The following is a 21405-nucleotide window of genomic DNA, read 5'->3' on the forward strand; positions in this document are numbered from 1 at the left end:
CATTAATATTTAAAAATAAAATTAAATAAAAAGGATTACCTTATCAATAAATAATAATAAAATGTAATTTTCTTATTCAAAATATAATAATGTTTGTTTAGATTTTAATATCTTCATCTATAAATAAATAATACTATTGCAGTTAAATTATTCTTAAATTTAAAATTCTTTCTCATAATGTATTTTATATAACTTAATAATAATTTAAATATTTGTAACAAAATAATTATTAAATAACATTTTACATATTGAACAAACTTACCATCATTAACCAAACAATATTCTTGCAATATTTCTGTATTTTTTTGTAATGTTTTTATATCTGAAATTAAGGACTTTACTTTACAAAGTTCACTTCCTATGCTTTTTGTACAAAATGTCTGAAAAAATACATATGTATAAAATAAAATAAATTTAAATAATAGCAATTTTTATTTTGTTTTAATAATATGAACTTACAATATCATGAAGCATATTCATAGAATTAATATTATTTTTTTTATCAATATTGTCAAAATTTTTAAATATATCTTGTAATTTATTTATAAAATCAATTCCTTCAGATAAAAACATTATTGCTTGCCTAAAGAATATTTTAATAAATAACTTTAAAAATATTTTTTATTAGTATTAATTATTATTATTAATAATATAATAAATTATTAATAATAATATTACTAATAATATTAAAAAGTATTTTTAAAGTATTTATTATCATAATACCGATGATAATCATGAGAAACTGGTAATCCTGATATATTCTCTGTATTATAAATTAATTTATATATTGAATGTTTATGCATTGTTAAACTTTGAAGATTTTTAACAATACTTTCTTTATAATTGTTCCGTTCATCTGTATAATAAATAATATATAATAAATATATAATAAATAATAAATATATAATTGAATTTTAATTTTATAAAATTAATAATAATTTTTTTTGATTTAAAAATAAAAACCTTTTATAGTTTGTAATGTATTTATCAAATTACTATATTCAGTAATTTGCTTTTTTTCTTCAATTGCGAATTGTTCTTCACGAATAGTTCTTCTTTTGTGTAAAAGATTGATAACTTTTTCAATACTATCCATTTTAAATTATTTTAAAAGATAAATAAACAAAAGTACAATACGTAACTTTAAAAAATATTTCTTTGCTTATTACCAACTTGATAAATGAATCATCATATGTTAAATGTAATCAATGATCAGATTTGGTCTGATCTAAACTCTTAAAGTAGGCTAATTTATATACAGTACTATATACTTGAAGTAGATTGTAGTAGTATTTATTGTAAAAAAAAATGGCAGATATTTCATTTTCTAGTCGTGCATATTGTAAGATTATTTTACACGCAGCTAAGTATCCACACTGTGCAATAAATGGTTTATTGTTAGCCAAACAAAGTAATAAAAATGATGGTAAATTCATTGAATTACATATTGAAGATGTAATTCCACTTTTTCATATTTGTCTTCATGTTTCGCCTATGGCAGAAATTGCTTTAACCATGGTAAATATTTGATGTGTAATGAATTCAGAAACTTAATAAATTTTGTAAAATTTTATTAATGTCATTTTTTATGATAATAAGTCGTATAAAATACAGATATAATTTATAAATTATATTTTACATGTTAAATAATATCATTTTATTATAAGAAATACTTAAAATTTTCTGTTTTTATTTGTAATTTTTAACCTATAAAATATATTAAATATATAAATTTATAAAAACATTTTTATTTATAACAATTTGTAACATCATTTTCTTACGTAATTGTAAGAAATTATTGAATTATTGGAAATTTCAATTATGAAATTATATATAATTATTTGAATTTTGTAATATAAACATATTTAAAAATATTTTCAGGTTGATCAATATGCTAATAGTAAAGGTTTAGTACTAGCAGGTTATTATCTAGCAAATGAAAACATAAATGATTTAAGGTATTTTATTCTTTATTTAGAATTTTTGACAATTTTTTTGTTATTGATCTTAATTATAAAAATTTAAAAATATAGTACAGATAAACCTGCTCATAAAATAGCGGATAAAATAGCAGAGAATTATGGTAATACTTTACTTGTTGTGGTAAGTGTTTTAACAAATTAAATCAAAATACTAAATCAAAATTTTTGTATTATTTTTTTTTCACATTACTAGGTGGATAATAAAGAAATTACACTTGCTATGAATTCAAATCCTTTAAGAGTATCACAATTTATAGATGGCAAATGGAAACTTAAAGATATAACAGAGTAATTAATTTAATATATCACAATTTTTTTTTAATGCTTATTGCTCATTTTTTGTGCTTATTGTTCATATTGATAAATTGTATTGATTTTTACAGTATATTATATGACAAAGGAGTGATACATACAGATGTATTATATTCCTTACTTAAAGCAGAAGAATATAGAAATCTTATAGATTTTGATAATCATCTTGATGATATTTCTCTTAATTGGCAAAATCAAAAACTTAATAAAATCATAGAAGAAGTTATGGAAAAATATAAATAAAAATATGGAATTTATAAAAATAATTTATGAATATTTTCAAATGCATTTAGGAATATTTAATGTAAATAAATTAATAAATAAGAATATGCATTTTAATTTATTAATATAAAATGATTTAAAATAGTAAATTGAAATGAAGAATTATATTCAATATAATTATCAATGTTATTACAAAAATGATACTATCCAACTGCTCTTTTAGATTCAAAATTATACAATAATTCTTTAACTTTTTATAAGTATTTGTTAAAATAATAAATAAATAAAAACAATTTAAAAGTAAATATTTTTCATTGTTATATTTTATGAAAAGATTTTAATTTTGAAACTTGTTAAAATTATATTTTTTAATCTTCCATACCTAAAAAAATTAATTAAATATAATTATTATATACATAATTGTATTATAAAAAAAAAAAATAATTAATTTCTTTATTGTTCATTTTTTTTTTTTTGAATCATTACTAACTATTATAATTATGTAATATATTACAAAATATTATAGTAATATGATTTTATGAAGAAATTTACCTGAAAATATATTTTCAAAATGTTTATAACTAGAATTAAAATATATATTTGGATGCTTAAAGGTATTATCTATAATACAATTGTGTGTAATTTCATAATAAATTTTGCATGCTTCAAGATAAGATTTTTTTTTTACATGTTGAATTATTGATTCTATATCTGAAATAAATTTAATTTTTTTAAAAATAATATAATAATTAAAAATAAATAAAATTAATATACTAATAAATTATTATAAATTTCTATAATTGAAAGAATTGATTTCATTTTTTTGATTGTGCATATATTAAAATTCTATTTATTAGATATTTATTAGATAATTATAGCTATAAATTATGAAATTAATAAATAAAGTATTGCATACAAATTTATATAAATAATATTAGAATTAATTACATTTAATAATAATTTGATAAGTCCATACATGATATATTAATTCAATATGAAAGAATTAAATATATTATTATATTTATAATAATTTATATTTAATAAATATATTATTATTAAATATTTAATTCTAAATTTTTTAATTATTTTTTCATATATTCCATTTTATTTTTTAATATAATTTAATATGTATAATATTATTATAAGTAAATATTATTATTTACCTAAATGAATTAATCCATAATTTGAGAGTGTCTGTTTCAGTAGATCAAATGTCATACATTTAAATGGACAACCATGATTATCTCGTAAACCAACATTAGAATTAAATATCTTAAAACAATGAAATGGTTCATAATCTGCACGTTTTCCTTCCTGTCCATATAGAAATCGTATGCCATATTTATATTGTTTTTCAAAAGTTTTTTCATCCATTTTTTTTGTAAATTCATCTTTCCAAAATTGTATTGCATCATGTAATTTAAGACCTATTCCTTTAAGAAACAAGCCATATTGAACTCTACCACCATTTGTGAGATGATGATTTTTTTGTAATGCTTCATGAAGCAATCTCATGCACAATGGAAATGATTTTTGTGATAGCTTAAAAAAAATATTAAAATAAAATTGATATGATAAAATGATTAATTAGTAAAATTTTTTTATTTTTTATTAATTTTATTTTAATATTTAAGTTGTTAATATTTTAAAATAGAATAATTGTTATATATTTTATATTATTTTATATTATAATACTTAAGTTGTTAATATTTTAAAATAGAATAATTGTAAATATTTTAAAAATAATTATAACTAAAATATACCTCATCTAATTCATCAATAGATATATATTTATATCTATTATGTTCAAGATATGGTTTATTAATATAATTTTGAAGTATATTAAATATTTTTGTTATTCTTTCATCACCATAAATATTTGATATTGTTGTTCTTGAGTACTAAAAAAAAAAATATACAATATTTCAAAAAATAATATATATTTTTTAAATATATTTAAATATAAATTATATACTTACAGCAAAACCTTCATTTAATTTTTTTTTAAATTCAGAAAAAATTATCCAATAAACTTTTGTTTCAGGTACATAAGCAATTCCATTTTTCAAAAATACTTGTCGTTTTGCAATCAGATTTATTACATTAGTAAAATATACTTTATAAAAATTTATAATATTAATATTTTCATTGACAAAACAAAACATTTCTAAGTCTTTTTTAATTTTTTGTTTTTCCTCTTCAGAAACCTAAATGAATATATTAGCAATTGTAAATAAAAAATATTCTATTAATTATAATAAAAATTATATAATAGAATATTATATAATTAATTTATAGATAATTTACATATAATTATTATATTTTATACTAACAGAAGGAAATTGAATTCCATTAATATAATTAAAAAGTTTTATGTCTTTTTTATTCAAAAAAGAAAGTCTCCATTTAAATAATTTTACTTCTTGTTTAAAGAACCATTGTCTTTTCTTATGTTCTAAAGAAAATGCTGATCTCAAAATAAAGTGTGATATAGAATCATTTTTTCTTAGAAACTGCTTTTTACTTTGTGAAATTTCATAGTTAGACATATTTATAAGTTTTGCAAACTTAATTAAATCATTTTTTTCCAATTCTTTAATTAAAGCAATACGACACTGCCTCGCTTTATAATATTGTTTTGATACTTTGTTTACTAATTCTAAAACTAGAAAACAAAATTTGATTTTATTTCTAAATATAAATATTAATTATTTATTAAAAAGAATTACAATAACTACCCTTTAATCTATCAATACACCATTGATATAATTCTTCTAATTTAATATATCCAGATGGAGGTATAATATACATTTGCAAATCATGCAAGTATATGTAATTAGGAATTTGTTTAATTTTCATACTAGGTTGAAATGTAATTGGTATGCATGCCATACCTATGAAAAATTGTAATGATAAAATAATAATTATATATCATAAAATAATATAATAACCAAATTTATATCATTTAATTTTTTATATAAAACAGCATTTATTCCATTATTCCATGTGAAATTAATAATGTGAAAAAAAGATTATTTTGTATTTATAAAAGTATCCATATTTTATTCATATTATATATATATATTTTATCATTTTATTTCATCAATTTATTTATGATATTCAATGTCAAAATTCATTATTAAAATATTATTGAAATAAATGATTATACAATTATTACAATATAAAAGAATTAATTAATTTTCAACACAAATATTTAAAAAACGTCTTTATAAAAATTATTGCTACTGTTTTTAAGATATAAATAGTTAAAAATAGTTAAGATATTTGTTTTGTACAATTAAATTATTATATATTACTAATAATTACTTAATTAACTTTTGATCTATTTATAATTTTATTGTATAATATTTATTACAAAAAAATATCATTGAAAATTTAATAAAATAATTTTTATTGCACGACGATAACATAACCATACATAACAATGTGATTAGTATAATTTTAATATACGAGGTTAAATTATATGTCAAACATTTTTTGTCTTATTATGACTTCTTTGTTACAACAATATAAATTTGAATGTCGGTAAGTTATTTAAAATAAGCATAAATATAATAAAATATATATATATATATATATTTTATAAGTATATTTGCATTATAATTATGGAAATATATAAATTTTTTTATGAAATTCTAATAAAAATTAACCTTCGATATAATTATAAAATATAATTAACAACGATTGAAATATTTAATTATTAAAAATAAAATTATGATATATTTATAGTATTTGAAATATTTTGAAATTACATAAGAATAATTAAGAATTAATATTATTCAAAATATAAATTGATACTTATATTTTTATTGATACTTATACTTTAATATATATATATATATATATTATTTTATGTAATAAAATTTAAAAAAAATTTAGTTTATATGTTTGTTATGTTTAGAGTTAGTTCGGTTTTAAATAAAAATAATCAATCTTATGGGAAAAATTATATGTTTGATAATTGTCCTGAAACATGTTGGAATTCCAATTCGGTAAGGAAATTTTTGTTTTATTTTTCACATATAATATTAAAAGAAATATTTATTATTATTATATACATATATTATAGGGAATTCCACAATGGATAATTATTCATTTTGAACAAGAATGTGAAGTAAATTCATTTGAAATTGAATTTCAAGGTGGATTTGTTGGCAAAGATTGTCATTTAGAAGTTGGTGACAAAGAAACTAAATTTTATGAATCATTTTATCCAGAAGATAAAAATACAATACAAATGTTTAATTTGAAAAATTCAATCAAAGCAAAAACATTTAAATTTGTATTTAATGAAAGTACAGATTTTTTTGGCAGAATAATCATATACAAATTATCTTTATATTCATAACATATTATGATAATATTTATAATATGTAGATTTTATTATATTTTAAATAAAATATAATTAAATATTATAAGGAAATAATAATAATAATAATAATAAAAGTAGAAGAAATAAAAAAAATAAAAAATAAGCAAATATGAAATAAAAAAAAATTCAATTTATTTCATTTATTTTTTTAAAGTTATATATATATAATTTATATTTTATATTTAAAAACAATTTATACATTTAATTAATAAATATTAAAAAAGTTAAATTGTATAATTTTTAAATTATAATAGATTTAAAATATTAACTTTAAAGTTCAATGCTATTACAATGTTTTTATCTTCAAATTTTAAAAATGTTATTAACTATAAAAAATTAATATATTATAAAAAAAAAATTTTTAGCTATTTTATAGAAAAAAATATGTACACAATCTTAAAATAATACAAAAACTAGAAGATTTTTATTTTGAAGTATATAAAAAATATAATTTATATATTTCAATACCATTATGTTAAATATATAAACATGTAGTAATGATAAATGAATTAAATAATATATAAAATGATTATATAAATTATGATAAATGACATATTAAAACATTATTTTCAATCAAACAATTATTAATAAAAAGATATAAAATATAATAATATTATATTATTACATAATAAAAAAAAATTTTTGTAAATATTTTAGAAATTTATATATAGTAATGTATGTATTAATATGTATATAAATTGTATATATATATATATATATTGTATATATTAATATATATAATGTATACATATTAAAAAAAATTAAATTAATGTCCATTCAATTTAAGTTCTTAAAATTTCTCTTTATCTAATATTCCACTTATAATACAATATGTATTATATATGTATTATCGCAAGTAACGAAAAATCTTGTGGGATGAATAGGATTAAGAAGAACACTTTTTTTTTTTATTCAACAATACATAATGCTATATGATTTTATTTATTGATATTTATAAATAATACTTTTGGTTAATATATATCTATTTTTAATACGTATTAAAATCCATTAAAATCAACTAATCATATTATTGCATTTTTTTTAGAAGACTTTTTGTTAATCATTTTGTTTGTTCTTTGTTTTAATGATAAAATAGTAAAAAAATGAAGTTATATTAGATCTGCAATTTCTTTTTAAATTTGTATTGCTTATATGAAATAAAACAAATTCAAATAAAAGGCAGAATAAAGATTTTTATTTAATATATCAGTTAGCAGAAATAGCCGATCCGAGTTGTCTCATTAATTTATAACATTCTTGAAGTCTTTTTCTATCACCTACTCTTTCCAAAGTTTTTGCAGCTTCTGCAAGCATACCTGCACGTTCTCCAGGAGTAGCTAGTAATAATGAAGGTAAATGTCGACATGCTAAACATAAAGCTACTGCGTGTTCTTTTTCTCCAGTATATTGATCTTGTGAACGATCTTTACCACAAATAATTGAAGAACGTGAATTTCTATGATGTAAGCTGCGATCTAATAATATTTGAGTTTTTACTGGTGTTGCTCCTGCCATTATACGTACTGTGGCTTCATAAAGAAATACTCTTGCCAAGGTAGACTAAAAAATAAACAACAATGATTAAAGATGATGAATATTTTTAATTAAAAAAAAAAAAACTTACTGGAATATGTTGACATAATTGTCTTAAACAAGCTAAATCACGTTGAAAACCTCTAAGAGATATATTTGTGGTTAATTTTTCTAAATCACTATCTAATTCTTGCCAAAGTGTAGTTCTCATTTCAAGTAACCAGTCACAAATCCACAATTGAGTAAGCTAAAAAAATCAAAACCAATAAAAAAATCATTAAAAAAAATATAAATATATATAAGTTTTATTTACTATCATATATTTATTACTATATGGCGTTGAAATCTGCCACAAGAGTTGCACTGTAGAAGTATTGCATAGTTATATTTCATGCAATGCAACTACAATGCACAGTTGTAACAGATAAGCAATCAAATAAATATTTTAATAATGATACTAGATAATTTTATAATGTACTTCATATCAATTGTTGATCTATATGATTTACTTGTTTATTAAAAATATTTTTTATTTTGTATAAAAATGAAATATTTATTTAAAAAATATATATATTATTTAAAAACTTTATAAAAACGTTTTTAATTATAAACATGTTTTTAATTATAAAAACTAACTTAAAGAATAAAATTATAAATTTAAAATTAAATACTTTTATTTTTATATTCAAATTGTGTTAATTCATAATTTTTAATTTTTTAATTATTATATTTAGTTGTATTTAATAAGAGTTGAATATTAATATTGATATTAAATATTGATATTATATCTAATGGATATAATATCTAAATATCTTACCAAAACATTTTGTGAAGACTGTTGTTTGCAATTGTAATAAACCAAGCATTGTTCAAGTAATATTCCTGCTTGATCAATAAAATGCATGGAAGTTGGTTTAATAGTAGCTTTTGCAGCTTGCAAAGTATTGAAAACAATATATGGTAGTGGACTAACACTATTATTATTATTGCAAAGTTGATAATTTTTTTCATAAGGAAATTTGCTTTCAACAATGCTCCATGCTTGAGAATCATCTTCTTTTAATCTCCAACATGCTGCTACATACATAACTGCTCCCCACCATAATCCAATTTCATCTTCACAATCTAAAATATTAATTGACGAAATTGTTCATTCATCAAAATAAAGAAATAAATTTAATTGTATATATTCAGTATGAAAAAATTAAAAAAAATTTTATTTAATTTTAATAATTCTTACGTGTAATTGTAACTTTGTCAGTACACAAAAATCCAGTATATACTCCAGCAGAAGCCATAATAGTTTGTCCATATTCTAATATTGAAGATAAATGAGTATCTCCAACAGTGCCAGTTAAAATACGTAAACATTGTCCAATTAAATAATCTCTATATGCACGTGAAGCATATGATAGAGGATCAGCTTTACTAGTTTGAGACGTGAATTCATTATCTGATTGTTCTCCATATTGCCATTTTTGAAATGCTAAAAATTTTGCACCTTCATCACTCATTATCCATTTTAATTTTGATGGAACTGTACATGATGACAATAATGTACGCGCTTTGCCTAAATAATATTTATGAATAAATGGAAAAAGTGATTGTTTGAAACATAATGCAACATTAGTATATATTTCTGCCAATAATGATTTTGGAATAGTTTCACCAATTGTTTCTGCATAATTCACTGCAGAAAGAGCGAGATACAAAGTTCCATTTTTTGATCCTTCTGATAAATGTAAACATAGCATATGCTGATAAATAATAGCTATTTCCATAGCTGATATTTCTGCCTGTTGTCGTATGGTTTTTTCTGAAAACCATTTATGAACATGTAAAATCCATTTCCCAATCCATAATTTATGAAGAAGTTGCCTTATGATTTGCCACATAGTTGCAAGCCAAGTTTCTGTACGAGATGATGGATATGGACGACCTAAGTATTGCAAACATTGATGTAAATCTCGATATGCTTGACTATATTCACTTTTTGATATATTAAATTCTGCTTGGCGTCTCCATCTATGAAGTTCAAGAAATATTTTACTATCAGAAGGTAATATTGGATCACCATATAATAATAATCTACAAAGTCCGCCAATTAAAAGTATAGTATTCGTTAACCATAATAATAAATTACTCCATACTGGATTTTCAAAATCTGATTGATCTAAAAAAGATTAATGTTGTTATTATTCATTATATGTAACAATTAGTAGATTATAATAATATAATAATATATAATAATAAATTATTATTATTATTACAGTATTTATACCTTGATAATTAAGAATGGTACGACCATCCAATTTTGTATTTATATAATCAGAATTAAATCTTCCAATATTATTTATTACAAAACCTAAAGGATTGAATGCTAAAAAGAGAAGCATAAATCCACAGAGTGTAAGTCTGGTATGATCTCTCATGCTTTGATTGGTAAGAACAGATGTTGCATCAACATTTTGTAAAACATCTGGATCATCTTTTATAGAAGATGGAGATGGGGGAGATAATGGTGCTGGTGCTGGAGATAAAGATGGTTCACTTGAATCTGATCTAGGTGGTGTAAGTTCACCACAAACTAATAAATCACGTAAATTTTGTCTTTGAGCTAATTTTAATGACATATTTTCTTGTTTTAATCTTGCATTAGAATTTTGCAGAAATCTAAAATTTTATTAAATTTTTAGAAATCTAAAATTGTTTAATAAATATTTTTTTAATATATAATATATGTGTAAAAAAAATTAAATATATATAATATATTTAATATACCTGATATAATCAATAGTTTTTCTTAAAATTGCTGATTTATTTAATTTAGCATCTACTCCAACAATGATATTTTTCAATTCAATAATTTTATCATTAATTGATGTTCTATAACGTCGTTCTATAGCATTATGTGCACTACGTTTTACTTCTTTTACTCTTGGTACACCTATATGTGTATTTGTGCTCAAACGATTAATTTGTACTTTATCAGTATCTAATACAACTGGAATACCTAAATAAAAATTGAAATATGAATATGAATAAAAATAAAAAATTTGATAGCATCAATAAATTGCCATAATTTTTACCAGCAGTTAAAACTGTTCCATTAGCAGTATTTACTAATGTATGTATTTGATGGGGTACAGAAGTTGAACTAACAGCTTGTGACCCTCTAGAATAAACAACTGATTCTGATTTTATAAGCTTAGCTGGTAAAAGTAATTGTCTTTGTTGGGTCATTGGTGCAATTGTTACAACAGGTGATTGGACACTAAAATTCATATTTTGTGGAATAGCATATTGTGAACTAAATACTGTGGGTGCTGCTGTGACAGATATTCTCTGTGCTCTATTCTGTACAGGTATTATATCTTGCAATTGTGGTTGTTGTTGCTTTTGTTGTTGAGGTTGTTGAGAAACACAAGAAATTTGTTGTGTATTTTCTGTTACTGTTGGAGTTAATATTACATTTCCATTTGATACAGGTTTTATAATATTTGGATTTTCAAAATTATGAAATTCTTTGAAATCCTTTAATTCTTTATTATTATTAAAGTTTAAAAAATCCAATCCTTCTGTATCCATGCCCAAAGGCTCTTCCAATTGTGATAATAATGCATCATCACTAAATAAATTTTCATTTTTTAATAATTCACTTTCACAGTTTGTAAGAAGTTCTATAACATACATAAAAAAAAAAAGAAAATAAAAACGGAATTAATATGTATATAAACAAAATTACATATAACAATACTGGTTATACTTTATTATATATTTCAAATTTTTAATGTAATAACATGGATATAAGATATTAAAAATTTTTTAATTTAATTTTAAAAAAATATTGAATTAGATAATAAAAATTAAAACTATTCTATTATACTGTTTTAATAAATAAAATCATATATATATAAATATATATATATATATACATATATATACATGTATATATATATACATTTAAAAAAATAAAAGAAAATTATATGAAATCTCAGATGAAACAAATGAAATATAGAAAAAAATACAATAAAAAAAAATAAAAAATTATTATTTCATTATGTTTACTAAAAACAAAATAATACAATTTAATTTGACAAAGATTGCATGTTACATACCATCAATACCAGTTACTTCATTTAAATTGAAGCTATCATTTGATTGAAAATTAGAAAAATCATTTTCTTGTGTTGTAGACCATCCTCCAGGATCTGCCATTATAATGTATTGTTTGTCAAATATTTATTTTCATTAAATAAATGTAAGAATTAAAACAAAACGAATCACTGATATATAAAACGTAATAACTAACAAATTACGAACGCTCACCCGACCTTTACCGCATCCAATCATAGAAGCTCTAAAGATCGGATGATATTACGTCAATATGTGTTGCTAAACTAACAAAATTTATATATGGTCGAGTGCATATGGACGGGTTTTTATGAAAAAATGATATTACTAATTTTATTAAATTTTATTATAAAATGCAATATGAAACATTTCTATATAATAATAGTTCTATAAATTATTATTTATTATTATGTTATTTATTAGTTATTATTAAATTAAAATAAGAAAAATAATTTTAATAAAATTTGTAAATATACAAACAAAAATTTATAAATTTTATTATAAATTTTATAAGGAATGTCATATGTAAATTAAACTTAAACAAAATATAAATATGAAATTGTTTATTAAGATTTTTTATTATAATTTGATAGACGAATATTTAGTTATATTGTTTCTGTGTTAAAATCATATCTTAAATTTTTAATTATGTATAAGTACGTCATAAATAAATAATTTTTGAGATATTTAATATATTTTATATTTCAAAACTATATATAAGAAAATTATAAATTCAAGTAAATTACAAAAGCTTGTTATTTGTAATATTGTATACTTATTATCATATTTGATAATATTTTGTTGAACTGTTTTTTTTATTAAGAGGTTATTTGAATGTTCTTTTATAGATAATCATGTTTCAAGCTTTTCATAAGTATAATATAAGTCGCACAAAAATATGTACTATTTGTAATTTTCATTCAACGGTACATATTAAATTATATCTAAATATAAAACTATTTAGTGTTCTTTATTATATATTAATTTTATTTATTATTAAAGCAGTTGCATTACATAAAAAAAAAAAATTTTTCTCAAAAATTAAAAGATGGACCTGACTTAGAACATTTTATTGCTGATACTTATAAACAATATGATGGAAAATTAAAATTAGAAAAGGGAGACAAATCCCGTTTAAGATTACCACCTTGGCTTAAAACAGAAATACCTATAGGTAAAAGTTATAATAGAATAAAATCACAATTAAGACAATTACAATTAAGCACTGTATGTGAAGAAGCACGATGTCCTAATATTGGGGAATGTTGGGGAGGTGGTATACATGGAACAGCAACTGCTACTATTATGGTTTGTATTATTAATTTAAAATATCTCATTAATCTATATTTTTATTCCAAAATAATTAAAAATATGCTTTCTAGTAATATTTAATATTAAAATTGAGAATAAAATTAAAAATTATGTGAATGAATTTATTATATAAAATATTTTATTATATACTTAAATAATTTCATTATATTTTTATTTAAATTATAATTTTTTGATAACAATCTAAAAAAATTAATTAATTATATTATAAAAATATAATATATGAAAAATAATTTAATATAGTTAATGGGCGATACATGTACCCGTGGTTGTCGTTTCTGTTCTGTAAAAACATCACGTACACCATTACCTTTAAATCCAGAAGAACCAATAAATACAGCAATTGCAATAACAGATTGGGGTTTGGATTATGTTGTATTAACATCAGTAGACAGAGATGGTTAGGTCTTTTTTTATTTTTAATTTATGTATATATTAAAATTTTTATGTATTTCATATTAAAATTATATATTGTAATAGATTTAAATGATGGTGGAGCTAATCATATTGCAGAAACAGTGAAAGAAATTAAAAAAAGGTATATAAAAATCACTTCATTTTTATATTTCTTATAATTATATATATTATTATAATTCATTACTTACATATAAAATAGAGATTTCTTGTATGTATCTTATATATTTTTGCAGAACTAATATTTTAGTAGAATGTTTGGTACCAGATTTTAGAGGAAATAAAGATTGTATTGAAACAATTGTTAATTCTAATCTTGATGTGTTTGCTCATAATATTGAAACTGTTGAACGTTTAACTCCATTTGTTAGAGATAGACGGGCTGAATATAGGTGAATTATATTCTATATTTATTTTTTTAATTAAAATTTATATACATACTTTTTTATATATTGTTTAGGCAATCATTGAAGGTTTTAAAAATAGCAAAAAAATGTAATCCAGAATTAATTACAAAATCATCAATAATGTTAGGATTAGGTGAAACTGATGAAGAAATTGAACAAACAATGAAAAATTTAAGAGAAATTGGTGTAGATGCTTTAACACTCGGACAATACATGCAACCTACAAAAAGACATTTAAAAGTTATTGAATATGTTACACCTGAAAAATTTAAAAAATGGGAAAATATAGGAAATGAATTAGGATTTTTATATACTGCAAGTGGTCCATTAGTACGTTCATCATATAAAGCTGGAGAATTTTTTTTAACAAATATATTAAAAAGACGTAGAAATAAACAGGCTGAAAATCAATAAATATATTTCTTTTAATTATAATTATTGGAATATTTATAATTATTTATATGAATTTTATATTATATAATACAAAATTCATATATGTTATAATATAAATTATTGTAAATTTGTGCATTAAGTTAATAGAAATACTTGTAATTATATTATAAAATGTAATATATTGAAAATTAACAAAATTTTCATAATCTATAATATTCTATTATTGTATTGAATATAATGGTAGGAAAAATACAAACATAAAATACAAATGTTCATTTTGAATGTATACAGAAAATATATTATAAAATATATTACATTATTTTTAATCTGTATCCATTGCAACTGTAACTTGTGGGTCTTGTTGATTTTCATCAGAAGATGGAGGTTGTGGAGGTTTAGAATCTTCTACATCTGGTTCAGTAGGTTTATTACGTTTATCATCTTCAATTTGAGATAAATAAACAGAAATTTCATCTTCATTAAATATTTTGAAATCTGTACCTTTTCCTACTATTGCAATAGATACATTCTGTAATAATTATATATATAATACATATAATAATTATTCTTATTATATTTATATATTAATTTTATTTAATATATTGTAGAAAAGTACATTTATTACCTTCACTGATAAATCAACCTCATTTGGCAATGTATCTCTTAATGCACAAAGACCATGTTTTATTAATTCATCCAGATCGCATGATAGAAGTTCATTAAGATGTTTTTCTAAATATGTACGAGCACTTTGAGAACGTGCACCAATAGCCATTGCTTTACAATCAAAATAATTTGATGAAGGACATGTTTGATAAATATGTGGTCCTTGATCCTTTAAAAAAAATTTATAATATTTTAATATTAATTTATTCTTCAATAAATAATATTTAATATTTCATAACTACTTACATCATATCCTGCAATAAGTAAACCTACACCATATGGTCTTTTATCATATCTTTGAGTACATGTTTGTAATTTATTTCCCAAAGATGCAAGTAAACGACTCACAGGTAATAAATCATCATGAGAATATTTATAATTTAAACATTCAGTTCTCATATATCGACTATAAATAGATAAATAAATTTTTTATTGATAACTTATTAAAGATTTTGCAATAATTGTATTTTTAACAAGATTAATATAAAATAATCAATATTTTATCATTGTCAATATACAATATACCTTAACATTCTAGCATCAGCTGTTAAACCTGAAATAGAAATTCCCATATGTTTATCTATAGGGAAAATTTTTTTCTGATGAGCAGATAATTCTGAAGAAGCTCTCTTGAGTGCAATAAGGACTGCATGAGTTTTATTTTTAAGTCCTACAGTGGCTGATCCTAATTTTACAGCTTCCATTGCATATTCTACTTGATGTAAACGTCCTTGTGGACTCCAAATTGTGACATCACTGTCATATTGATTACGAAACTGAAAAAATATATAAAATATAATAAATTTCTTTAAGTTAAATAGGTTCTATTAGTTATAATAATACATTTTTAAAGTAAAAAAAATCAATATGTCATATTTTATAATTACATGTAACATATTATTAATATTAACATATTATTATTATTTTATAAATTTATTTATAATTTATAAAATAATTATATTTTATAAATTCTTTGTAAATATTATAATAAAGCGATATATCTTATTATGTTTAATCATAAATAATTATATAAAATACAAACCATTTTTGAATATTATATAATTATAATATAAAATATTATTTATTATTTAAATTATTAATTTAGTTAAGATATAATGTAAAATTGCAAAATATTTATCACTAATATGAATTTTCAGAAAACAACTGTCATGCAGCGGTATTATGATTGAATAAACGTTAGAGAGGAAACTTCCTTTATAAATTCTAGTTTATTTTATCTAAAAAATTTTAGTAGTATTAAAGTTTATTTTTTAAAATAAATTAAAAAAAATTTATAAAATGTTTATTAATATATTTAAATATTATATAAAATATTTAATAATTATAATAAAAAAATTGATATAGTCGGAAATCGATGTACTTAAATATCGATTGTTATCGATTTTAATATAACTGTTATTTAACGATCTTAAATTCTCTTCTTCACAGACGTGAGAGGTTACGCTTGTCTCTTGTAGGTTTGATAATATTATATACAATTTTTTAATTATATTTAATTTGGTATTTCATTTTTTATGCTATCAAAATTTATAAAAATTATATTTATTATACTTAAATTTTTTTTTAAAAATTTTTTTAAAAAAAAAAATTTTATCCTGAATTATTTTTATAAGAGAACGCACGTGACAATATTCGTGCATATGTTAATGAAATATATTTCAAATTTTAATAAAAATGTTTTATTTAATCATTAAATTTGTTAAAATTTAATACTAATCGTATAATTACATAACTTTATACATAAAAATATTTTTATCTTATTAACTGACATACCAATCAATTTTAATTAGAAGTATCTTTACAAGAATTATAATTAAATTTAATTGAATTATGTTTATTACAGACAAGAATTGTTAATATGACGAATTCAAAGGGATATCGTCGAGGAACAAGGGATTTATTTTCCCGAAAATTCCGTAAACATGGAACAATTCCATTATCCACGTATATGAAAGTATATAAAGTAGGCGATATAGTTGATATTAAAGGTAATGGAGCAGTGCAAAAGGGAATGCCTTATAAAGTTTATCATGGAAAAACTGGACGTGTATTTAATGTAACTCCCCATGCTCTTGGTGTCATTGTTAATAAGAGAGTACGTGGACGAATTATTGCAAAAAGAATAAATGTTCGTATTGAACATTTGACTCATTCTAAATGTAGAGAAGATTTTTTGAAACGAGTAAAAGAAAACGAAAGACTCAGAAAAGAAGCAAAGGAAAAAAACATTAAAGTACAATTGAAAAGACAACCTGCTGAACCAATGCCTGCACATATTGTATCAGGACGTGAAAATCCTATTTCACTTGCACCTATACCTTATGAATTTATTGCTTAAAATTTAAATAAATATATTCTGAAAAAATTAATGTTATTTTTTGAAAGCATACTGCACATTTTCTATATGTTTTGGATATAATTTTGAAAATATAATAAAAATATTCTATATTATATATAAAATATATATTTTTTATTTATATATGTAGAATTTGCTAATATTTCTAATTAGAATAAAAGATATTTTATAAATTATATTTTCATTGAATTTAAAATAAATAATTTTTACATAATTCAATTAATTTATAATATATAAATTTATAATATAAATAAGAAATAATTTTCTTTAAAGTATTACATGAATAAATACTTCATGAAACTAATAACTTTTTCTATATTTTACAAATCAGGTATACATAATTCTATAAATTTATTTTTATAAATAATCTAATATATAATATTTTTAATTTTTATACACTATATTTCAATAAGATACGAAATTACCATATAGAATTTATTTACTTTAATTACTATATATTTATATTAAGTTCTAATTACAATCTATTGATTGATAAAATAAGATATAGCCAGTTTCAGAACTTTTCTGAATATCAGATGTGAGTCCATAAAAGTCTTCTATTGTAGATGCATCAATTTTCTAAAATAAAAATTTAGTTTATATATTTATACAAAGATATATAAATAATTCTAATAAAATAAATATTATAATGTAAATTATAAGACTTACATCAACCATGTCATCATCAAAAAGTAACCAAAATCCATGGCTTTTAACTATGGAAATATAATGTCCTCGATTAGGCCCACTTCCACAATGTATTACAACTGCTACCAAATCATATAATCTATCTGGATTCACTGCATCGTCACTCTATAAATTATATAAAAAACACCATATAAATATTAATTATAAATTAATTATCTTAATATTAAATATTAAAACCTGAAACAAATCAAAATATAAATACTTACAGTATTAAATAGCCGAAGTTCTAAAGGAAAAACTACTCTATGGGAAACTTTGATGTGACGATTATATTGCTCCACATATTTAAATCTCTTTAGATGCAATGCTAGTATCATTGGTAATTTTTTAACTCTCATTCGTTTCTAGAATAAAGAAATTATTATCAAATTCTTTTTTAAATTTTAAATTTTAATAAATTTTATAAATTTTTTTTATAAAAGTACCTGGGCTTCTTGATAACTACTACAATGATCACATTTGAATTTGTTATCACTACAAAGTGTCTCAGTATTTGAAAAACATCTGAGGCAGTGTGTGATTGAAGTATTCTGATCTACATCAACTTGTAAATCAAAGAAATCCTCATCTTTGCTAGATACAGTCTCACAATTAAGGCAACGTGTTTCTGATGTCAGAATTCCTTGAAATATTTCATGAACCCATGTAGGTTCTGGTGGTGAACCAGCATCACCTGCACCACATTTTCCTCCTGCTGGTTTACTTTGACTTCTCTCTGCTAAAATATAAAATTACTTTTACAAGAATATTTTACTATATATTTTATTTGTATGTGTATATATATATATATATATATATATATATGTATTTATATATGTATATTCAATAAAATTTGCATACCTAAAATAATTTCATTTATATGATTTATTAAAAAATTTAAAAATTCATGTGCATCTTGTTGCATGTAGTTATCAAATTCCTCTGTAAAAAATGATATACATATACATTACATATTTTGCTGATAAATAATTTCATTCTAATAATAAAATAAAATTTTAAATTAATAAAATTAAATTAATATGTTTATATTAACCTTTTTCTTTCCTTAATCTGGCAATAAACTTTTTTGGAGCTATAGATCCAACTTTCTTTTTTTGAGTTGCAATACTATAAAACAAATCGGCTAAACATGTTAATAATGTTTCCTTGGTTCTCTTATTTCTAGCTTTGTATTCTAAAACTTTTTCTCTAAATGGTCGACAAAAATACAAAGCTTGTAATACAGAATTGCTATAACAGGTATTTCCAAACTATAATAATATAATTATTAATATTAATATTTATAATAATTAATAAAAATAAAGAAATAATCTAATTTATCAATATTATTTTTGTTATATTTATATTTTTATAATTAATACTTACATTAACTAATCCAAAATAATGTTCATTGGGAGGAAATTGATCAGAGCCAATATCTCTTTCTAATTGTGATATATTTGCACCCTATAATAATATTAAAATATTAATATTGAGGATATTGATATTATAATGAAAATATTTTATAATTAATTTATTAAATTATTTAATAATATATAGTACATTATAATATGAATATGAAATTACCATATATGTATAAATAAAGACTGAAAAAATTTTTTTATATTTTAATATGATTTTAGAATTTTTTTTTATAATTACAAATTGTTTTTTATCATACTATAATATTTATTTCTAAAAATGCGATAAGCAATGATTTAAAATAAATATATCATATTTATTTAAAATATATGATTATATTTTATATTAAAATAGCAAAATAATATTAAAATATTTAAAATGTTTCGATTAAAAAATTCATTTAATCTTACCATTTTATGATTTAATAACTATTACTGACCATTGACAAGCAAACAGCATGGATTTTAATAACAAAACCTCCATGGTATTTTAACTTATGGATTTAATGGTTAAATTCCTATAATTACATCATAATTTTTATTTTAAGAACGAAAACAATTGTTTAATAATGATAGTATATATAATATATTTGTTAGAAAATGTTCACGTGTATCATTTAACGTTCTTATTAACATATATATTATAAATAACACTTATCTCGATTAAATTATTAATTTTCATGAAATAACTAGAAATTATGCTGTGTACTCAAAAATATTATAAAGGAAATTAATATTGATCTTTAAAAATGATTTTTGTAATGAAAGATATCTCTATAGAAATTATATTCGACAATCTACAAATAAATACTTCATGACTTGAAATAAATACGTTTAAATTTGATAATTTTGTGATCGCTATTTGCGATTATTCTTTCGCGCCAATTTCATTAAAATTATATATGAGAAATGAAAAATAAATGTATTTCATAACGTAGATATATTTTTTAAAGCTTTTATTATTATTTTTATATATATATAATAAGTGATGTACATTAAACATTTATGTTATTTTAAATTTCAGATTTATTTTGAAATTTAATCTTATTTTATATGGTGATTAGTATTGATGTGGAAAACAGTGATTTAATATTATATTTTGAATGCATTACAAACGAAGTTTGTGAAATATAAT

At 20.2% G+C, this 21405-nt stretch overlaps 9 protein-coding genes across 11 annotated transcripts; 4 read left to right on the plus strand and 5 right to left on the minus strand.

Moving 5' to 3' along the window:
- Positions 1 to 59: 59 nt before the first annotated feature.
- On the minus strand, positions 60 to 1227 carry LOC122715749. The gene is made up of 5 exons (XM_043938176.1): positions 964 to 1227; positions 724 to 856; positions 460 to 583; positions 263 to 380; positions 60 to 117 (listed from the first exon to the last, which is right to left on the minus strand). The coding sequence occupies exons 1-5, from the start codon at positions 1094 to 1096 to the stop codon at positions 98 to 100; spliced, it is 528 nt and encodes a 175-aa protein (XP_043794111.1). The 5' UTR covers positions 1097 to 1227; the 3' UTR covers positions 60 to 97.
- Positions 1165 to 2586, plus strand: LOC122715748 (ER membrane protein complex subunit 8/9 homolog). The gene is made up of 5 exons (XM_043938175.1): positions 1165 to 1518; positions 1882 to 1958; positions 2034 to 2103; positions 2176 to 2270; positions 2366 to 2586. Exons 1-5 carry the CDS (start codon positions 1309 to 1311, stop codon positions 2535 to 2537), a joined length of 624 nt encoding a protein of 207 aa, XP_043794110.1. The 5' UTR covers positions 1165 to 1308; the 3' UTR covers positions 2538 to 2586.
- A 133-nt stretch (positions 2587 to 2719) lies between these two features.
- On the minus strand, positions 2720 to 5507 carry LOC122715933 (DNA primase large subunit-like). The gene is made up of 7 exons (XM_043938531.1): positions 5255 to 5507; positions 4850 to 5181; positions 4496 to 4723; positions 4280 to 4417; positions 3680 to 4058; positions 3171 to 3227; positions 2720 to 2727 (listed from the first exon to the last, which is right to left on the minus strand). The coding sequence occupies exons 1-7, from the start codon at positions 5406 to 5408 to the stop codon at positions 2720 to 2722; spliced, it is 1296 nt and encodes a 431-aa protein (XP_043794466.1). The 5' UTR covers positions 5409 to 5507.
- Positions 5508 to 5926: 419 nt separating this feature from the next.
- Positions 5927 to 6885, plus strand: LOC122715861 (nuclear receptor 2C2-associated protein). The gene is made up of 3 exons (XM_043938391.1): positions 5927 to 6062; positions 6439 to 6529; positions 6607 to 6885. Exons 1-3 carry the CDS (start codon positions 6001 to 6003, stop codon positions 6883 to 6885), a joined length of 432 nt encoding a protein of 143 aa, XP_043794326.1. The 5' UTR covers positions 5927 to 6000.
- A 1197-nt stretch (positions 6886 to 8082) lies between these two features.
- Positions 8083 to 12771, minus strand: LOC122715750 (sterol regulatory element-binding protein 1). Its single transcript, XM_043938177.1, has 8 exons — positions 12561 to 12771; positions 11532 to 12122; positions 11224 to 11455; positions 10724 to 11115; positions 9683 to 10615; positions 9260 to 9567; positions 8534 to 8689; positions 8083 to 8469 (listed from the first exon to the last, which is right to left on the minus strand). The coding sequence occupies exons 1-8, from the start codon at positions 12658 to 12660 to the stop codon at positions 8116 to 8118; spliced, it is 3066 nt and encodes a 1021-aa protein (XP_043794112.1). The 5' UTR covers positions 12661 to 12771; the 3' UTR covers positions 8083 to 8115.
- A 525-nt stretch (positions 12772 to 13296) lies between these two features.
- LOC122715951 (lipoyl synthase, mitochondrial) lies at positions 13297 to 15374 on the plus strand. 2 transcript variants are annotated; one of them, XM_043938555.1, is made up of 6 exons: positions 13297 to 13502; positions 13579 to 13884; positions 14149 to 14305; positions 14386 to 14443; positions 14556 to 14711; positions 14780 to 15374. In XM_043938555.1, the coding sequence occupies exons 1-6, from the start codon at positions 13431 to 13433 to the stop codon at positions 15138 to 15140; spliced, it is 1110 nt and encodes a 369-aa protein (XP_043794490.1). In that variant the 5' UTR covers positions 13297 to 13430; the 3' UTR covers positions 15141 to 15374. The 2 variants fall into 2 exon arrangements, with proteins under 2 accessions (XP_043794490.1, XP_043794491.1); XM_043938556.1 differs by having other exon boundaries at positions 13582 to 13884.
- A 16-nt stretch (positions 15375 to 15390) lies between these two features.
- Positions 15391 to 16981, minus strand: LOC122715952 (proteasome subunit alpha type-1-like). Its single transcript, XM_043938557.1, has 5 exons — positions 16828 to 16981; positions 16311 to 16561; positions 16032 to 16191; positions 15745 to 15954; positions 15391 to 15648 (listed from the first exon to the last, which is right to left on the minus strand). Exons 1-5 carry the CDS (start codon positions 16828 to 16830, stop codon positions 15442 to 15444), a joined length of 831 nt encoding a protein of 276 aa, XP_043794492.1. The 5' UTR covers positions 16831 to 16981; the 3' UTR covers positions 15391 to 15441.
- Positions 16982 to 17111: 130 nt separating this feature from the next.
- On the plus strand, positions 17112 to 18238 carry LOC122715953 (60S ribosomal protein L21). Its single transcript, XM_043938558.1, has 2 exons — positions 17112 to 17259; positions 17650 to 18238. Exon 2 carries the CDS (start codon positions 17665 to 17667, stop codon positions 18142 to 18144), a length of 480 nt encoding a protein of 159 aa, XP_043794493.1. The 5' UTR covers positions 17112 to 17259; positions 17650 to 17664; the 3' UTR covers positions 18145 to 18238.
- A 345-nt stretch (positions 18239 to 18583) lies between these two features.
- On the minus strand, positions 18584 to 20928 carry LOC122715847 (ubiquitin carboxyl-terminal hydrolase 46). Of its 2 annotated transcripts, XM_043938368.1 has the most exons (8): positions 20682 to 20926; positions 20236 to 20316; positions 19904 to 20120; positions 19711 to 19791; positions 19296 to 19588; positions 19077 to 19214; positions 18832 to 18975; positions 18584 to 18741 (listed from the first exon to the last, which is right to left on the minus strand). In XM_043938368.1, the coding sequence occupies exons 1-8, from the start codon at positions 20682 to 20684 to the stop codon at positions 18634 to 18636; spliced, it is 1065 nt and encodes a 354-aa protein (XP_043794303.1). In that variant the 5' UTR covers positions 20685 to 20926; the 3' UTR covers positions 18584 to 18633. The 2 variants fall into 2 exon arrangements, with proteins under 2 accessions (XP_043794303.1, XP_043794304.1); XM_043938369.1 differs by lacking the exon at positions 19711 to 19791 and having other exon boundaries at positions 20682 to 20928.
- Between the last annotated feature and the right edge of the window lie 477 nt (positions 20929 to 21405).

The sequence above is a fragment of the Apis laboriosa genome, unplaced genomic scaffold (genome assembly GCF_014066325.1).
Source record: "Apis laboriosa isolate Shangri-la unplaced genomic scaffold, ASM1406632v1 scaffold40_cov151, whole genome shotgun sequence".
NCBI classification, from domain to species: domain Eukaryota; kingdom Metazoa; phylum Arthropoda; class Insecta; order Hymenoptera; family Apidae; genus Apis; species Apis laboriosa.

What these genes read in the sequence shown, in the direction of transcription:
- LOC122715748 (XM_043938175.1), top strand. Translation starts at nt 1,309, where the DNA reads ATGGCAGATATTTCATTTTCTAGTCGTGCATATTGTAAGATTATTTTA. An exon ending in GTAATACTTTACTTGTTGTG is followed by an intron (nt 2,104 to 2,175) that starts GTAAGTGTTTTA and finishes TCACATTACTAG; the next exon opens with GTGGATAATAAAGAAATTAC. An exon ending in AAACTTAAAGATATAACAGA is followed by an intron (nt 2,271 to 2,365) that starts GTAATTAATTTA and finishes TGATTTTTACAG; the next exon opens with TATATTATATGACAAAGGAG.
- LOC122715953 (XM_043938558.1), top strand. Translation starts at nt 17,665, where the DNA reads ATGACGAATTCAAAGGGATATCGTCGAGGAACAAGGGATTTATTTTCC.
- LOC122715750 (XM_043938177.1), bottom strand. Translation starts at nt 12,660, where the DNA reads ATGGCAGATCCTGGAGGATGGTCTACAACACAAGAAAATGATTTTTCT. An exon ending in TGGAACAGTTTTAACTGCTG is followed by an intron (nt 11,456 to 11,531) that starts GTAAAAATTATG and finishes ATTTTTATTTAG; the next exon opens with GTATTCCAGTTGTATTAGAT. An exon ending in TACCATTCTTAATTATCAAG is followed by an intron (nt 10,616 to 10,723) that starts GTATAAATACTG and finishes AATCTTTTTTAG; the next exon opens with ATCAATCAGATTTTGAAAAT.
- LOC122715847 (XM_043938368.1), bottom strand. An exon ending in ATTATTTTGGATTAGTTAAT is followed by an intron (nt 20,121 to 20,235) that starts GTAAGTATTAAT and finishes ATATTATTATAG; the next exon opens with TTTGGAAATACCTGTTATAG. An exon ending in GTAGTTATCAAGAAGCCCAG is followed by an intron (nt 19,215 to 19,295) that starts GTACTTTTATAA and finishes TCTTTATTCTAG; the next exon opens with AAACGAATGAGAGTTAAAAA.
- LOC122715749 (XM_043938176.1), bottom strand. Translation starts at nt 1,096, where the DNA reads ATGGATAGTATTGAAAAAGTTATCAATCTTTTACACAAAAGAAGAACT. An exon ending in TACATTACAAACTATAAAAG is followed by an intron (nt 857 to 963) that starts GTTTTTATTTTT and finishes TTTATTATACAG; the next exon opens with ATGAACGGAACAATTATAAA. An exon ending in TGAATATGCTTCATGATATT is followed by an intron (nt 381 to 459) that starts GTAAGTTCATAT and finishes GTATTTTTTCAG; the next exon opens with ACATTTTGTACAAAAAGCAT.
- LOC122715952 (XM_043938557.1), bottom strand. An exon ending in GCTGATGCTAGAATGTTAAG is followed by an intron (nt 16,192 to 16,310) that starts GTATATTGTATA and finishes ATCTATTTATAG; the next exon opens with TCGATATATGAGAACTGAAT. An exon ending in AGGTTGATTTATCAGTGAAG is followed by an intron (nt 15,649 to 15,744) that starts GTAATAAATGTA and finishes TAATTATTACAG; the next exon opens with AATGTATCTATTGCAATAGT.
- LOC122715933 (XM_043938531.1), bottom strand. Translation starts at nt 5,408, where the DNA reads ATGGCATGCATACCAATTACATTTCAACCTAGTATGAAAATTAAACAA. An exon ending in AATTAAATGAAGGTTTTGCT is followed by an intron (nt 4,418 to 4,495) that starts GTAAGTATATAA and finishes TTTTTTTTTTAG; the next exon opens with TACTCAAGAACAACAATATC. An exon ending in TTATGGATTAATTCATTTAG is followed by an intron (nt 3,228 to 3,679) that starts GTAAATAATAAT and finishes AATTTATTTCAG; the next exon opens with ATATAGAATCAATAATTCAA.
- LOC122715861 (XM_043938391.1), top strand. Translation starts at nt 6,001, where the DNA reads ATGTCAAACATTTTTTGTCTTATTATGACTTCTTTGTTACAACAATAT. An exon ending in CAATATAAATTTGAATGTCG is followed by an intron (nt 6,063 to 6,438) that starts GTAAGTTATTTA and finishes TGTTATGTTTAG; the next exon opens with AGTTAGTTCGGTTTTAAATA. An exon ending in CATGTTGGAATTCCAATTCG is followed by an intron (nt 6,530 to 6,606) that starts GTAAGGAAATTT and finishes CATATATTATAG; the next exon opens with GGAATTCCACAATGGATAAT.
- LOC122715951 (XM_043938555.1), top strand. Translation starts at nt 13,431, where the DNA reads ATGTTTCAAGCTTTTCATAAGTATAATATAAGTCGCACAAAAATATGT. An exon ending in CAGCAACTGCTACTATTATG is followed by an intron (nt 13,885 to 14,148) that starts GTTTGTATTATT and finishes AATTTAATATAG; the next exon opens with TTAATGGGCGATACATGTAC. An exon ending in GTGAAAGAAATTAAAAAAAG is followed by an intron (nt 14,444 to 14,555) that starts GTATATAAAAAT and finishes ATATTTTTGCAG; the next exon opens with AACTAATATTTTAGTAGAAT.